Genomic DNA, 16776 nt, shown 5'->3' with positions numbered 1-16776 from the left:
TGGATGATTAGCTGCATGTAAACTGATATGAGATAAAAATGTCTCCTCAGGTTCATAGCTCAGGAGTTTGATTTCTGTATGTTCACTACAGAGACGAGTCGAGGACGAGTTCGGCCTGGCTTTGCAGAATCGGTCAACAATTTCAAAGTGCTGCTGTCAGTCTTTTTGCTAAGCTAACAGGCTAACAGTATTCATATTTGACTGAGCTCCTCACTCTCAAAAAGAAAAAGAATAATTTCCAAAAATATCAGACTGAACCTTTAAACCAAAACCTGATGAGGTTTGGTTTCAGTTTACGGACCAAAGATGTCCTGTTGTCCTCAGCAGGACTGAATCCAGCTGATTGAACCTGAATCTATCGACCTCTGTTGATCATCTGGGTGTTTTTTCTTTCTTGCTGTTGGACATGAACTCATTGCTCAGTTTTCTTCTGTCAGGAAACATCTGAACCACCTGTACCTGAGTGTCACAAACCTGAAGAGACGAATATGAAACTGTGAACACTAGAAATAAAGACGTGTGAAACCTCTGCAGGTCTGTCTCAAGTTTGTGTCTGACCAGAGCTGCAGGTTCAACCCCGATCCTTCTCTGGTTTTAACCAGAATCAAGAACCGTCACGTCATCAGAACCTCGACAAGAGACCGCAGTCTTTCTTTTATTTTTTGATATTTTTATGCCCAACATTTTGTCAACACATGAACGTTATCAGACATTTCTCATGACATTTTCATATTGAGAATCCTCCCTAAACCATCTAACCCTCCCTCTACCTCTATGGCTGAAAAACTACTGAGAATTAGGGTCGGAAACTGTCAGCGCTCTCCTTAGTCGATCATTGGTAAAATTAACAATCAATTAATCAGTTAATCAGACCTTAAATCTTTAAAATGTTGTTTTTACCAAACAACCCCTCAATCAAAGTTTTATTTCCACAGGAACATGTTCCACATTCTCTGACAGTGTTACATACACCCTTAGAAATAAAGCTGCTAACTAGAACCATATAGGGTTTTTCAGCTTGTCCCCATAGGAGAACCACTTTGGTTCCTGTTAGAACTTTTACTTTCTAAGTTCTAGTTTCTGAGTTCTACATTAAACCCAACAAGCGTTCTACCTTTTTGGAAGCCTTGTTTCTAAGAGTGTAGCCTATGAAACATAAAGAGCTGATCGTAGATCAATTAAATTTTATGTGATCGATCAAATTCTTAACCGTTTAATTGATCATTGATTAATGGTTATTGTCCCAACTGAGCATATCAATATACAGCAGAACAGAACCAAATCTTAAATTGTATTATTATTATTATTACTATTATTATTATTATTATTATTATTATTATTATTGTAGATGAAACATATTAAATAACAATAATAATTTAAATATAATACTACAGAAAAGACAATTATAACGTAACATATAATTATAACATTTTATTATTATCAAAACCTTTTCGTATTTGTGGTTCTTGACGATAAACAAACAACATGTTTTTGCTCTCTATTTTAATACTGAAAACGTCCGCGCGACCTCTTCCAGTCCAGTTTGCGGACGCGTGCTGATGACGTTTTCCTTAGCAACAAACACACCCTTCTTGGCAACCGACTCGTTAAACTACTGCAGGTGAGGTTTTTACTTTCATTTAACACGAAGAGTTTCTGGTCTTAGAAACGATATTTTAACATGTAACGCGTGTTTGTGTTTAGTTTAATTCAGAAATCAACAGAAACACGGAAAGTAACTTTATAAAAGTAAGAAGCAAAGTAACGTTAGTTAGTTAACTGTTTCTGTACCGTCTGACATGTTTCACTCCATCAGACGAGCCGCTGGTTTGACTTTCATCATGTTTCTGTGGCTGAATCTTATTGTGTCGATCAGTATCTTTATATTTACTTTTCAACTCGTGATCAGTCTGGCTCTGACTTTTTACACTAATCGATTAGTTGTTGTAAAGTGTCGGAAAATGTCTCTCAGAGTCCAAGATGACGTCTTCAAATGTCTTGTTTTGTCCAAATCTCAAAAATAATCAGTTTTCTGTCAGAGAGGAATAAAGAAACCAGAAAATATTCAAATTTAAGAAGCTGAAATGAGAAAATATGGACAGTTTTATTTAAGAAAAAAAAAAAACATCCAAACTGATTAATCGTTTATGAAAATGATGATCAAGTAACTAATTCAGTAGATGACAGCTAATCAATAAATCAACAAATCATCGCAGTTCTACATCGTTTGGTACAGATCGCCGCAAAAATCAGACCTTTAACATGTTTTCCAATGAAAATAAGAATAATGATGTAAGAATTAAAAAAACATCAAATTAATTGCATTTTTTATTAATATAGTTGATTATCAAAAACATTGCCAATTAACTTAATCTTTGATTCCTAATTCATTAATTACGCATCATGTCATTTGAAAAATAGCTGAGACCAGAACAGACTGATCTCAGACCAGTTTCAGGATCTTTCAGGAAACATCAGAGAACCTGAAGGTTTCCCTCAGACTTCAGTCTGTTTTCTCTCCGCTGCTGCTGTTGGATCTTCAAAATATGATGCTTTCATGGTCCACAGGGAAAATAAATATCCTAAGAGATAGATTTATCTCTAAATGTGTCATTTTTATATTTAATGTCTGTTTCACAGTACTAAAACTCCAAAAATAAAAACATTAGCTTCTAAAAACTTTAACGTGAACATAGCTAATACTGGCTTGTAGCTGCTGCTGAATTTTCTGAATGGGATGCATTTGTGGTCCTCAGGGAAACTAAACATCCTCATTGTTTGTGCTCTTCATCGTCTTCATCGTCTTTGTCCTGATGGATGACACTGAGAATCCTGTGAGGGTTCCTCCTCAGATGGTCACCTACGCTGAAGAACACGACATCTTCAACCTGATGAAGGTAATAAAGAAGCATTTTGCATATTTACACAGTTCAAACACGCAGATACACATCAAAGATTGTGTGTGTGTGTGTGTGTGTGTGTGTGTGTGTGTGTGTGTGTGTGTTTCAGAGCATGCTGACCAGTCTGGTGATCAATCAGCCTGAAGATCCGATCAGTTACATGATCGCTCTGCTGAAGAGGGACAAAATAGACAGTAAGTCACCTGAATGCAACTCAGAGCACAAACTTGTGTTTTACATCCCATAATAACCAATAAACACCAAATGAAAAAGTGATGAATGACATATTTGTGCAGCCACTAGATGGAGCTGTGACTCCAGGACCTGTCTGACCTGAGTTCAGTTTAATAGAGGTGTTCATTAGACTATGACATGTAATAACACTCATACAGTTAATTTTATTATTTCTTTAGCACCAAAATAAGTTCTGTACTATATATATGTCTATATTTATGTCCCATGTGCCCCTTGAATCTGCCCTGTTATGTGTGCATGTGTCCAAAATTCAGATTAAATTAATTTATATTTGTTTCAAAAGTTTTTTTATTTTGGAAAAAAAGCTGCCAGAATTTTCCATTTAAACCAGCAGTGTCAGAAAGCATGTGAGAAAAACTCTTCCTGCATATAAAAGATAAATAAATGAAGCAAAAAAAGACATGGAAAAATATTAAAGAGCACCGAGTCAGAACTGTCAGACTCACCTCAGACTCCCAGGTGTAAAATTGCATTACAATTAATTAATCAGTGTCATGTTTTATTAGAAAAGGTCTGATGATATTTAATATTTGAGAACATCATCTTGAACTTTGATCAACATTTTCAGACATTTTATGAACCAAGCAACTGATTGATTAGTGGAGAAATTATTACCAGATTGATCACTAGTTGAAAAATAGATCCAAACGTGGTGAAAACAGGTGGAGCTCACGCTTTTCTGTTGCATATTGCCTTTTGTATTTAAAATGATATTTTATCAGAATATAAATATCAGCAGCTTCAAATGCTCAAAACATCCCAAAACCACTGAAATAATTAAATTTAAAAGTCAGTTGGAACATCACCTTATCATAATATAAGAATGAATGTTGTAATTAAATAATGATAATAACAATAATGTAAATAATATCAGTAAAATGTGTAATTTGATTTCACATCATTATCAGACTGAGGATTTAATCATATTTGTTATTATTCTGCTTTTTCAAGCTAAAGTGATCAGATTAAATGGACGTTTCTTTTTGCTTTGGTATGACTCAATAATTTTTGGTAAAAATACAGGAACTTCCAAATAAGGTCAAAGGTCAAATCAGAGGTCAGGATTAATATGTAGAAACAATAAGCTGATATAAAGATATAAAACTGACATAACAAGGAAACTTTTCTCAGTTCTACACTCTGAGAAGTTCCTGCCTGTTTCCTCTAGAGGGCAGTGCTGTTGTGCCTGTTTTAGTTTGAATGAACGCAGAATTTATTTTGGTTAAAATTAATTTTTTCACACAGTAAGATCCACAGCCAGCAACTGAAAAAAGAACAGACTGAAGCCAGAAGCCTTTTTTGTTTATCCTGTACAATCCATGAAGATGAGATGATCCAGAATAACGATAATACAAAAAACAATGCAAAAGAGAGAAAGAGGGAAAAAAAACATTTCCTTTAAATTATAATCCTTCATTATTTTACAGTATAATCCTGAATTATTTTCCAATTCAAGGCTTTTTTGAAGCTCAGCAGAGAGCTGCACACTTTCAGCTCGTCAGATTTGAACTCTGAAACACGTCTGTGTTTTACAGGGATTCTCACTTTACGACTCTCAAAGATGCACAACCTTCTTAAATGATCGTGTCCTTTTCTTACTGTAGAAAACTAATAGTACCACAGAAGAATCCAAACAGGAAGGTTTGTATTCCAAACTCATATTTTAAATAAATAATATCTTGAAGGTGCAGGTTAGTAGATTCATGATAATCAGCTTCATTTATTTTTCTCTTTTCTGAAGTTGAATTATAGCGTCTATATTTGTTTTATATACATTTCTTCAAACCTCAAACCAAAGTTAACAATATGATATATCAAATCCCATTGTGTAACAGATTTAGATCATTTCCATTTGATGTTCTGTGTGTGTCCCAGTTGGACCTGATGCATCTGAACACCAAACATTTAGTTTTATCTGTAGTTTTAGTTTAGTTTCATTTGGTGACGTTTCCCCACAGGATTATTCAAACTGCTTTTATCTGCACAAAGAAGAGATGATCGATCAATAAACTTGTATTTTGGAACAAAGAAAGCAGCTGTGAAGTAAATTGGCTGCAGCAGAGACTTGTGAATATATTACATGTATTTTTTATCAGTGTCTGATTTTAGATCGTATGTTTTTTTCCCACTCTGACTTTATGGTGTCTGTCTGTGAGCAGCTTATGTCTTGTATCATATAAACAGGAAGTTAAATGGCTGAACAATTAATCAAAAAAATTTACTGAAATGGCAATATGGTCTATCTGTCTGCCTGCCTGTCTGTCCATCTGTCTGTCTGTCTGTCTGTCTGTCAGTTCCCAAGGTCCTGCTGCTCGGTCCTCCTGGTGTTGGGAAACACACAGTGGTGAGTCTCATCAGTCAGCTAACTTTAACATCATGTTTCTCAGTGTAAACGGCACCAATGAAGAAGAGGCTGACCTCGGATCAGAGGAACCAATGAAACACTTGTGGGAGCAGTGCTCACCGCTGCACAGACTCAGGTGTCAGAGGTCAAACTGTGAAAATGAGACATGAGATAATTTAGTGGAGACAGAAGTGAAAGCAGACGCACACGTCTGTGTCTGAAATCTCAAACCATGAAGGAAAACTTCATCCTCCAGACCGAGGATGGAACAAAAATGTCATCTGTGGAGTGAAAAGTACAATATGTGCCTCTAAAGATTTCTTTTCATGCTCCTTTCTACTTCCACTCCACTGCATTTTAAAGTAAGTACTTAAATACAATACTGTAGTTTTGAAAGTTGGAATGTTTTCAAGTTTGGGATTATTCTTGAATTCAAATGAACTCCTTGAAAAATGTTTGATTTTCAACATAATTTGCTGTTTCATCGACACAGTCATTCATGGAAACCAAAAATCCTTTCAGTCCCATCATCATAATTGTAGAATCTGTCAATAAAAAAAATGAACGCTACATTTAAAGCCACTGAGGGATGGACGGGGACGTGTTTGGACGTGTGTTCTTAGCAACAACAGTAAACCAGTGTCCGATATCTTTGGGTGCGGTGACCCATTTATTTTCACCTGTGCTCACCTTCACACAGGTAAACTATTATATGTTGATTATTCTTCTCTGACAGGTTTCCATTAAAGAGGTTTAGTGTCCATCACAGGCAAGTATCCAACAGTTTCAGTTCCAACACACTGTCCAAAAACTTCCATGCTGCCACACAAAAAACTGTTTGCTTGCCCTGTTCACACACCTGCTGCTCACCACCTTCACCTTATCTTACCTGTGTTTCTGACCTCGTGCTCCACCCCATGTTCAAACAACAAAACTGCATTTCTATTTACATATAATAACCTCTACAAGAAATAAAACAAACAAAAATATTCCAATAATTAGCATTCATAGTTCAATATAACGCCTCTGTTTCTCCCCGACTCGAGCGTTAAATAATCATGATTTAAACATGAACAGCTGGTTAAAATAAATAAAGTGACTGTATGTGATATGATGTAACATCCTGTTTGAAAACTTGAATTCTTCTCTTTAAAAGCTGAACATCCCCTGATAAAGTTACAGTCCACTGAACCACTGAGGGTCACAGTTCATGTCTTCACATCTTCTTCTTCTGTGGTTGTTTTTGTCGTCCTTCAGGCCAAAAGACTGAGCGCTGAGCTGACAGCTGTCCATGTCTGTGTGTCCGCTGACAGTTTACTGCAGGACCCATCAGAGATGAGCGCACATGCACGCCAATACACACACACACAGCAGGTACACACACACACACAGAGGCTGTGGCTGTTTGTGTGTTTGGAGCAGCTCATTAAAGGTGTAGTCTGCAACAATTCTCTAAAGAAAATAATGTAAATATTCATGTGAACATCATCAGTCTGATGATGATGATGTGTGTGTTTCTGCAGAGACTCTGCAGCTCTCTGACTGGATCTACTTCTTTCTTCTCATTATTGTGCTGCTCAGGACATTTGACCAACACTAAACGTCTGTATTTGACATCCTGGTGCGTTTAGGAACAGCTTGACCAAATCCTACTGACTCTACCTTAAATGTCAGGTTCATTTCCTGTATGTCAGGAAGCAGAGCGAGACGCCGAGGCTCCGCACACACATCAACCAAAATCATTTCCTGCTGTGACTCTTGAAGACATGATGCTGAGGGAAGTGTTCCCTTTCTTTTAGAACTGTTTGGTCCAGTGTTGGTCAGCTGATCTGTAATCTGTGTGTGTGTGTGTGTGTGTGTGTGTGTGTGTGTGTGTGTGTGTGTGTGTGTGTGTTCAGGTGCCTTCTGCTGAGGTGCTGGTTGAACGGATCAAACAGAGACTGAAGGAGACCGACTGTTTCAACAGGGTAGGACTGTTCACACCGACATCAGTCTGTGGGACCTCGTCTGGCCCAAACTTCCAGACTTTTCAGTTTGATCTGGACCAAAATTACACCACGGTCTGGACATATAAAGAGCTACATGTTTATTTGATAGAAGATCAATTAAATTTTACATGAATGATCAAATTCTTAATGGCCAATTAGTTGATCATTGATTCATTGTTAGATTAAGTTTAGTTAGTTAATCGTTAGTTTGAACCAAAAAGATGGACTTGGTCCTGGTGAAAAGAGGTGATTTCAGTCTGTTCTGGATGAGAACATGAGGACCGGAGGAGGCCAGATGTTTCATTAACATCTGGCCTGACAATTTTATAAACAAGTCAAACAAGTTGGAAACAAACTCGATCTGCGTTACTGTGTGACTTCAGTGTTTTAAAGGGATCGTCAGTAACACAAACACACTAACAGATGGAGGCAGCAGCAGATCAACAGCTCCTGTGTTCTCTGAGATAAAACTGTCAGTTGAGTTTGGTTTGTTTGTCCAGAGTGATATTTGTCTTATATAGAGGTGGTTTCCTGTCAGAAAAGTCTGTCTGACAGAAAGGTGAAGTGGTGTAAATGTTCTAACAGTGTACACTTAAACTGATATTGAGATGTTAACGTACGACTCCTGTTTACGTGATGTAACGTCTCTGTGATGAACCTTCAGGTCTGTTTGTCAGACTGGACTGAGCTACACCCAATAAGATCAGCTGATCACCTGTCTGTCTGTCTCTCTGATTGTCTCCGTCTCTGATGTGCTGCTGTGATGATAATAATTAGCGCTCTGGTCGTCATTGTGTCGTACTACGATTCCCAGCAGGCCGAGCAGCGTGTTTGGCATGTTTCCCCAGAGATTGGCTGATCAAAGGCGGCGCTGCTGTCACATCACGCGTGTTGTTTTCACTCGGGCTCGTCCTCTCTGCTGCTCCTCATTAGCATCACGTCCTGTTGGCTGTCAGCGTTCATCAGGACACCGAGAGCGTCTCTCTGATCACGTTAAGAGAATTAAAGAGAGCGAAGCCGCTGTCAGCAACACTCACACAGCAACAACAACAACGATGACAACAGCAGCACAAACTGAAGCTCACAACTGCACTAATCTGCCTCATTGATCGTCTGCCCTCCGTTCAAAAACCTGCACACTGACTGCTCCTGTTAGACAATAAAAATACACAGACAACTAAAGACAACCTGAGTGTAGCAACATAAGAACCTAAAAAAGGTTCTAGAGGTCCTTTAAGATGTTCTAGTGGTCAGTGAGGAGTTCATTCAGATGTTTCTGGTGTGCCTTGAGCAGGTTTTATTGGTCATTACAGAGGTTCCGGTTTTATATTTGAATTTGAATTTATTGAAAGGACAGCCTCCATCAAGGGGCGTCCTTGAAAATTAGATGCTCAGGATTTATTTCACGTCAAAAACCTACTCACTGTACATCATCCCTCATTTATAGTGTGTGTTCAGTGTGTTATAGTGTGTGTTCAGTGTGTTCAGTGTGTTATAGTGTGTGTTCAGTGTGTTCAGTGTGTTATAGTGTGTGTTCAGTGTGTTATAGTGTGTATTCAGTGTGTTACAGTGTGTGTTCAGTGTGTGTGATCAGCAGTAACTCAGCGTTCAGATTTAGTTTTTTTCTCTAAACTCTACAAACAGCTGCTTTTTTCAGCTTCCAGCATTTAGCTTCAACGTTTAGCATTTAGCATCAGTGTTTAGTGTGTGTGTGTGTGTGTGTGTGTGTGTGTGTGTGTGTGTGTGTGTGTGGGAGATCAGCAGCTACTTTCATCTGCTAATGGCTGTTTTTGGCCGCAGGCTAAACTCATCACACACACACACCAGGGACTCTGTAACTTTGTGTGTGTGTGTGTGTGTGTGTGTGTGTGTGTGTGTGTGTGTGTGTGACAGAGAGAGAGAGATGTGTTTATCTTCTGTCTGTCAGTGTAAATGGAGGAGAGGAGGGTGATTGACAGCTCCCATCAGGACCCCGCCTCCTCCTGTCACATTAAATACTTGACCTGTCTCTCTCTCTCTCTACCTGTCTGTCTGACAGTTTAATTTATCATCTCAGTTATCTTCATCATCACGACTGTGAGACAAAAGATTCTCAAAACCAGCTCCACTTACTTTGTTTCCAAAGTTTCCAGCCACATCCGCGGGTCTTCCTCTCTGATTCAGTTGTCATGGCGATGATTGAGTTGCAAAAGATTGTTTCTAGCTAAAACATACTGGTTCTTCAATAGTACAGGTGATGTTAGAGAAGCTAATGTTGATATTGGCCTGTTGGAGACACTAACTTTGATGTTAGTCTGTTTTAGAGTCAACATTGATGCTAGCTGATTGGAGAAGCTACCTGATGTTAGCCTGTTGGAGAAGCGAGCGTTAATCTCGAGAATAGAGATGCACCGCTTGACTGGTCAGAGAACCAGATGGTTTTCAGCATGACCGGCCCTGATCGGTGACCGGCCGATCAGCATCATATATCCAATTCTGTGCCTGTCATATTCACACACATGTTCTGCACTATGGTCACGTCATTCATGTCGCACACACCGACCTAACATAACACCCACAAAAGCACTGATCACAGCCACACACACTCAGACACGCCTGCATGAAGTCAGTGTCAGTCATTTCAAGAACAGGATAAAGAGAAGACAGACAGTCTACAAGGAGATGCAACAGCTGAGCAGCCAACGATGTCGCAGAACAGCGCTAAACTTTCTAGTCCTTCATGCTAATGTTAGCCAACAGCAGACAGTTAAAATCTCACTTCCTGTTCTGGCTGAAGAATAAACAACCTGTTGATGCGTCTCCTCGAACATTTTCTCATTCAGACTTGTTTAACTTTTCATTCTGTTTTTCCTACAGTAAAGATTTACTACAGCAATCAGCTGCACCGCGTTTGTTTACGTCTGCTTCCACATGACATCACATGAAACTGCATCCCGCGAAATCCCACAAGATTCCATGAGATCTCACAAGATCATGTTCCCTCTAGTACATAATGTTAACATAATATAAGGTCTGGCTGTAATTGTTAATACTTAGTGTTTTATTATGAACATCCAATTTTATATTTTTACAAGAAAAGTTGCAACAATATTTGTGAATGCTGCCAATTATGGTTCTTAGAAAGACTAAAAATCAGAGTTGGCCAAAATTGGTATCGGCAGGTCAGACCCTTAAAAATGGGAAATTGGAATCAGCCAAGAAAACTGGAACTGGTGCATCTCTACTTGAGAAGCTAATACGTTAGCCTGCTGAAGAAGCCAGCATTGATGTTCACCCATTGGATAAGCTTGTATCGATGTTAGCATGTCTATAGATGTATTGATAGATGTGATACTGACGAGATGGCTGGGAAACTGTTGACAGGATAATCAATATCTTTAGCACAACAACTGATCACCCAGTCTGATCATCTGTTAACAGCCAGTGAAGACAAAATCAGACAGCACTTCATCCTGCACACACACACACACACACTAACACACACACACACACACACACACACACACACACACACACACACACACACACACACACACAGCCTGTGAGTGTGTGTGTGTGTGTGTGTGTGTGTGTTAGTGTGTGTGTGTGTGTGTGTTTGTCAGTGCTGCTGTCAGTTGTCTTTATTCAGCCTGGCAGGCAGCACAGAGGGATTAATGCTGCAGAACAGTGAGAGTGAGACTGAAGCAGCTCTGTGCATTAAACATGCTGGTTTTATTTAGACTTGATGTGACTGTCAGACAGCTGCTGTCACCCTCACACACACACACACGCACACACACACACACAGATGTAATAATGAGTTCAGTCAGGAAATGGAGTTTAATGAGCAGCTTTAAGTTCATGAACACTGAGTTATGTCTCACTATAACAGCTTTTAAACTGTTAACACAATAAAATGCAGTTTATAACACATGCAGCCTCATTATTCAAATTCATCAGTCTGAAATTCTCTCTTACCTCAACTTAATAATAATAATAATGATGATGATGATGATAGTTAACTGTGAAATTCGTCTTTTAATGACCTGACGTAAAAGAATTGAACAGTAAAGTGAACTCAAACAGTCAAACACACATTTTAAAATAAAATCAACATTCATTCATTCAATACAAAGTCCAAGATGTTTGAAGAAGTCTGTTCTCTCAAAAGGTCATCAAAATAAACATGCAAATTCAGGGGATGTGAACAGTTGCTGAGGGACTTCATATTCAGTACAGAATTGTGGTTCTGAAGCTAATGTTTTAAGCTAACCATTGATTTTTATCTGGTGCTGGTCAGGGCATTATTGGCTACTGGATCACAAAAATGTTACCTGGCAAGAACAGACATCATCTTTTCTCTCTCTCTTTTCTCTCCCCTCCACCCCCCACTGCCATTAGCCTGTCTGATTATTTAATTAGCGTTCCTGTCAGCAGACTCTCAGGCTTGAAAAGCTCCTCCCAGCCAAACTTTTTATGCTAATATTACCCTGATGCTACAAACTCCAAGTCTGAGCAGAGTCAGCTTCACAGCTAACTGAGCTACCAGTGTAATGGCAGCTATGTGAGCTCTGTGTGTGTGTGTGTGTGTGTGTGTGTGTGTGTGTGTGTGTGTGTGTGTGTGTGTGTGTGTGTGTGCTCTGTGTGTGTGTGTGTGTGTGTGTGTGTGTGTGTGTGTGTGTGTGTTACAGGGCTGGGTGTTGGAGGGATTCCCTCAGACTCGTCTTCAGGCCCGGAGCCTCGCAGAGGCTGGAGTCCTTCCTGACCACGTTGGTGAGAAAACAAAATATCAACCCACAATTCATGTATATACTACATATATATGTATTTATATATATCTATATGTGTGTGTGTGTGTGTGTGTGTGTGTGTGTGTGTGTGTGTGTGTGTGTGTGTGTGTGTGTGTGCGCAGTGATGTTGGAGGCTCCTCATGATGTGCTGTTGAAGAGGATTCAGGGGAAACTGGTGGACCCGCTGACAGGAAGTGAGTTCACATGAAGACGTTTCTCTCTACATGTAGTTCAAGACAAGCTTTGTCTTCTAACATCAGAGACTGTTGGACCCATTTAACTGTCAAGTTAAAGGTCCAGTGTGTCTTTCTTTTTGTTAGATCTTTTTTTTTTTTTGTCTTGTTATGTCTTTTTTTGTTTTGGGGAGAATTTATTGTCAGAATATGTCAAGAAAGTAATATAATATTTGTCAGTATGTTTTCATGAGTGTACAGTTATTTGAAAATAAGAATCATTGTTTTCGTTTTGTGTTATTCATCTTAGAATGAGCCCTTTATATTTACAGAGGGAGCAGCTCCGCTTCATGGAGGTCTCCATATTGAACTGCTATGTTTCTACAAAAGCCCAGAATGGACAAACTTAACACTGGTTCTATTGTGTTTTAGCAGCTCAAGAGCTCTAAAAAGACAAGGAACAAAAACAAAGACAAAAAAACACCAGTACAGGCAGCTGAGGCTCAACACGAGCTGTAATAATTATAATCTAATAACAGGATTGTAACTGGTCCAACACTGGTGCAGTAAATGAGTCCAGTTCAACCCGTCCAATCAGAGGAGTCCGCAAAGAGACACACAGTACCTGCTAAAGGGTGATTACTCATGACATCACTTGCTGTCTGTAGATGTGTACCACGAGACCTTCATCTGGCCGGACGACCCCGCCGTCGCTCAGCGTCTGGTGAAGCCGCAGAGCCTGTCAGAGAAGCAACCATTGGCTGATCTTCATCGTTACCGCTGTGAGGTCACAGGACTGACCTTAGGTTATCAGCACGTCCTGAGGGTCATCAACGCTGACCAGCCACTCACTGACATCATCCAACAAGGTACACACACACACACACACACACACACACACACACACACACACACACACACACACACACACACACACCCTAATCACATAAATGATCAGTCATTGGTCATGTATGTATTTTTACATGAGACTTAATTTACGTGGACAGACATGAGTCCACTGGTGTCAAACATTTATTTTTCAGTTTTTATTTGTTTAAACAAACGTTACAGTATCTGACCAAAGTGTTAGTAGTTGGAGTAGTTCATGATGACACATCACTACACGTACATACAGAATACTGTAGTTTAATATTTACGAGTCCTTCAAGGTTCAGTTTGAGATCCTTTAGTTTATTCTTTATACTTCTCTAATATGAAGATCTCCTGATTTATGTTCACAACTTCACTTCTCACTTGAAAGTTCCCACACTGTGTGTGTATGTTTGTGTGTCAGCGCTGGCCTTCGTTCAGACACGTTATCGCCGCATGACTCCCAGAATTATCCTGTTGGGTCCACCGGGGTCGGGAAAGAGTCACCAGGCCCGAATGCTGTCAGGGAAATACAAGATGGTGGATGGTACACACACACACACACACACACACACACACACACACACACACACACACACACACACACACACACACACACACACAAACAAACAAACATTAGCTATCAGATGTGATGAGCTAGCTAACAATTGATGTAGAATAGTTAGATAGTCATCTAGCCTTTTGCTAACATTAGCTGTTAGATGTAACAAGGGAGTTAACAGTTGATGTAAACAAGTTAGCTAGTTGCCCAGCGTTTTGCTAACTTTCACTTACTAAAAGATGTGTCTTTTCTAGGTTCTCCAGTAACATTGAACCATCTTCAAACTGTGTTCTACATTTTAACACAGACAACTTCAGCACAGAGTAGATTTAATTACAGGAAACAGAAAAAGATAAAGTTGGTTGAGGATCTAAGGTCACTCAACAGTCAGTGGAGGACAGAGTGAAAAGGGGCGGGACTAAGGAAGAGACAATTATAAAGCTAGCAGACAATGCAGGTGAGGGTTACAGACTAGTGTCACACCAAAACTGTGGATTTCACACAAAAATATCTATCTGTCAGTGTGCTGTGGTCAGCTGCTGAGGTCTGTAGCAGCCGGTGATTCAGCCCTGGGAAAAGAGATCCAACCGTACCTGGATGCTGGGAGGCCAAGTAACCACACACACACACACACACACACACACACGGTTTAACCAACCAATCAGCTCACTTGATGCTCAGGTCTGTACAGATGTTTACCAGTGCTTTCAGTCCCTGCTGGGTTGCACTAGCAGACATTTTCTGATTTGCCAAAAGCTTCTTATAACTGATCGATTACTGATTATTGGTGAACCTCCTGGTTTAGTTCCAGACTCCCTGGTGCTGCGGGTTGTGGAGGAACGTCTGAGCCGACTGGACTGCAGCAGCAGAGGCTGGATCCTCCACGGCTTCCCCCGTGACCTTCAACAAGCCAAGAGTCTGCAGGAGGCCCAGTACATACCCAACAAGTACTACTCATACTATTACTACTACCTACACTGTAACCCCTCTCACACATACTCACTCACAGACATACTTATTTATTTACATACTAAACGTACTTGTTTGGTCTGGTCTGAATAACGTCGTAATAACCTCTGAATAACCTCTGAATAACATCTTAATAACCCCTGAATGATGTCGTAATAACCTCTGAATGATGTCGTAATAACCTCTGAATAACGTCTTAATAATGTTGTAATAACGTCTTAATAACCTCTGAATAACATCTTAATAATGATGTAATAACGTCTTAATAACCTCTGAATAACGTCTTAATAACACTGTAATAACCGGTGCTCTGTCTCCTCACAGAGTCTTCATCCTGGAGTTGACTGATGATGTTTGTCTGGAGAGAATCACTCTCAGGGCTACAGACCCAGTCAGTGGGGAGCGGTCAGTGCAACCATTTTGACCAGGTCCAGCACCACCAGAATGCTCCACTGCTACACGCTCATCATACATTTCCTCCTGTGATGTCACTTCCTCCTGCAGGTTCCATGCTGTGACTCGACCGGCTCCGAGCTCTGAGGTTCAGAACAGACTTCAGACCAGACCTGAGGACAACCCAGATGCTGTGAGATACACACTGAGTCAGTACAGGAGACATGCTGAAGCCCTGCAGGTACACACACACACACACACACACACACACACACACACACACACACACACACACACACTGCTGAAAATAGTCCCCAACAAATTAACTATTTCCTCCTGTTTGAGTGACATTTGCTGACATCACCCTCACTGTGTGTGTGTGTGTGTGTGTGTGTGTGTGTGTGTGTGTGTGTGTGTGTGTGTGTGCACAGTGTGTGTATCCAGATGCAGTTCATATTGATGCTGATCAGGATCCTCACTCAGTGTTTGTGGCTTTGGAGAGCAAACTGACAGCTAACTAACAGACAGGAGGACACACCTGGACACACCTGGACACACCTGGACACATCTGGACACAGGTGTAGGAGACAGGAGCAGGAGGAACTGCAGTACTTAACTTTAAACTTTCCTTCATCAGTTTTTAAAACATGTTCTTGGTTTGTCTGAAAAGAGATTAAATGTTTGTTTCATCATATTTTCAGTCCTTTCCTTTGAAAGAGTCATTTATCATTTCACCACTTTAACATTGATCATTTATATTTATAACTCTGTGAGACAGTTTCAAACAAAAAGGATGCAGCACAAATGTGTGTTTGATTCCTCACACACTTTTATACAGAAGTACAACAAGTATTTAGGTTTTTTTTTAAGTATCAGTAGTTATATCGTATGTTATTATTATATATTATTTACTTATGTGTGGCTTTGCAGATAAAAACTGTCAGATAAGTAAAGCAAAAGCTCAAGATTTTTAGTGGAGCAGAGGTGGGAAAAAAGGGAATATTGAAAAGAAGTACAAGTACCTCAAACTGTACTGAAAGCTACTACAAGGAACCAATATGACGTCTTCTCTCTGATGGTGTCATGAATCTATGTGGGTCATATTGAGTACTGGTTCCCAGCCTGTGGAGACTTTGTCTGTTCTGAGGTCCTCAACATCAGATTTGAACATATCAAAATGTTACAACACAAAATGATTATTTCACCTCTTCATCACCTTAAATCAGGTGTTGTTATGATGTTATCAACCAAAATGATGTTTTGTGATAAAATTCTACAGACACGTGCCAAATTAAATCCTATTGGGTTGCGAATTTTGTGCATTTTCCTTCACCAGTAGTTGAAAATGCCAACAAACTAATTTAAGTTTTCTTATCCAGTGAGTGAATCCACCAGACAAAATAATGTCAAGACACAGAAGCACAATTAATGCCACTTCTACACTACTACATGTTTAATCTGTTTAATCCTTATTTGGCAATTAAATTGATTAATCATTAATCATTGACTTTGTCTAGAATCTGGCTCAGCAAATGTAAGATTTATTTTATTTC

The 16776-nt window shown here is 39.6% G+C and overlaps 1 protein-coding gene across 1 annotated transcript; it reads left to right on the top strand.

Annotated features, from left to right (window-relative positions):
• Positions 1 to 2543: 2543 nt before the first annotated feature.
• Positions 2544 to 16012, top strand: ak8 (adenylate kinase 8). The gene is made up of 14 exons (XM_084729399.1): positions 2544 to 2897; positions 3010 to 3094; positions 5450 to 5499; positions 6757 to 6873; positions 7398 to 7466; positions 12158 to 12239; positions 12379 to 12450; positions 13098 to 13298; positions 13724 to 13846; positions 14384 to 14473; positions 14667 to 14808; positions 15155 to 15235; positions 15335 to 15464; positions 15655 to 16012. Exons 1-14 carry the CDS (start codon positions 2814 to 2816, stop codon positions 15742 to 15744), a joined length of 1416 nt encoding a protein of 471 aa, XP_084585525.1. The 5' UTR covers positions 2544 to 2813; the 3' UTR covers positions 15745 to 16012.
• The last annotated feature ends 764 nt before the right edge of the window (positions 16013 to 16776 follow it).

Source organism: Lutjanus erythropterus, chromosome 10 (genome assembly GCF_056507025.1).
Source record: "Lutjanus erythropterus isolate fLutEry1 chromosome 10, fLutEry1.hap2, whole genome shotgun sequence".
NCBI classification, from domain to species: Eukaryota; Metazoa; Chordata; class Actinopteri; order Lutjaniformes; family Lutjanidae; genus Lutjanus; species Lutjanus erythropterus.
This window is presented reverse-complemented; position numbering and strand designations above follow the sequence as displayed.

Excerpts from the sequence above, each read along its gene's own strand:
- ak8 (XM_084729399.1), top strand. The coding sequence starts at position 2,814 with ATGGATGACACTGAGAATCCTGTGAGGGTTCCTCCTCAGATGGTCACC. Across the intron at positions 12,240-12,378 it reads AGTCCTTCCTGACCACGTTG|TGATGTTGGAGGCTCCTCAT; the intron begins GTGAGAAAACAA and ends GTGTGTGCGCAG. Across the intron at positions 15,465-15,654 it reads GACATGCTGAAGCCCTGCAG|TGTGTGTATCCAGATGCAGT; the intron begins GTACACACACAC and ends GTGTGTGCACAG.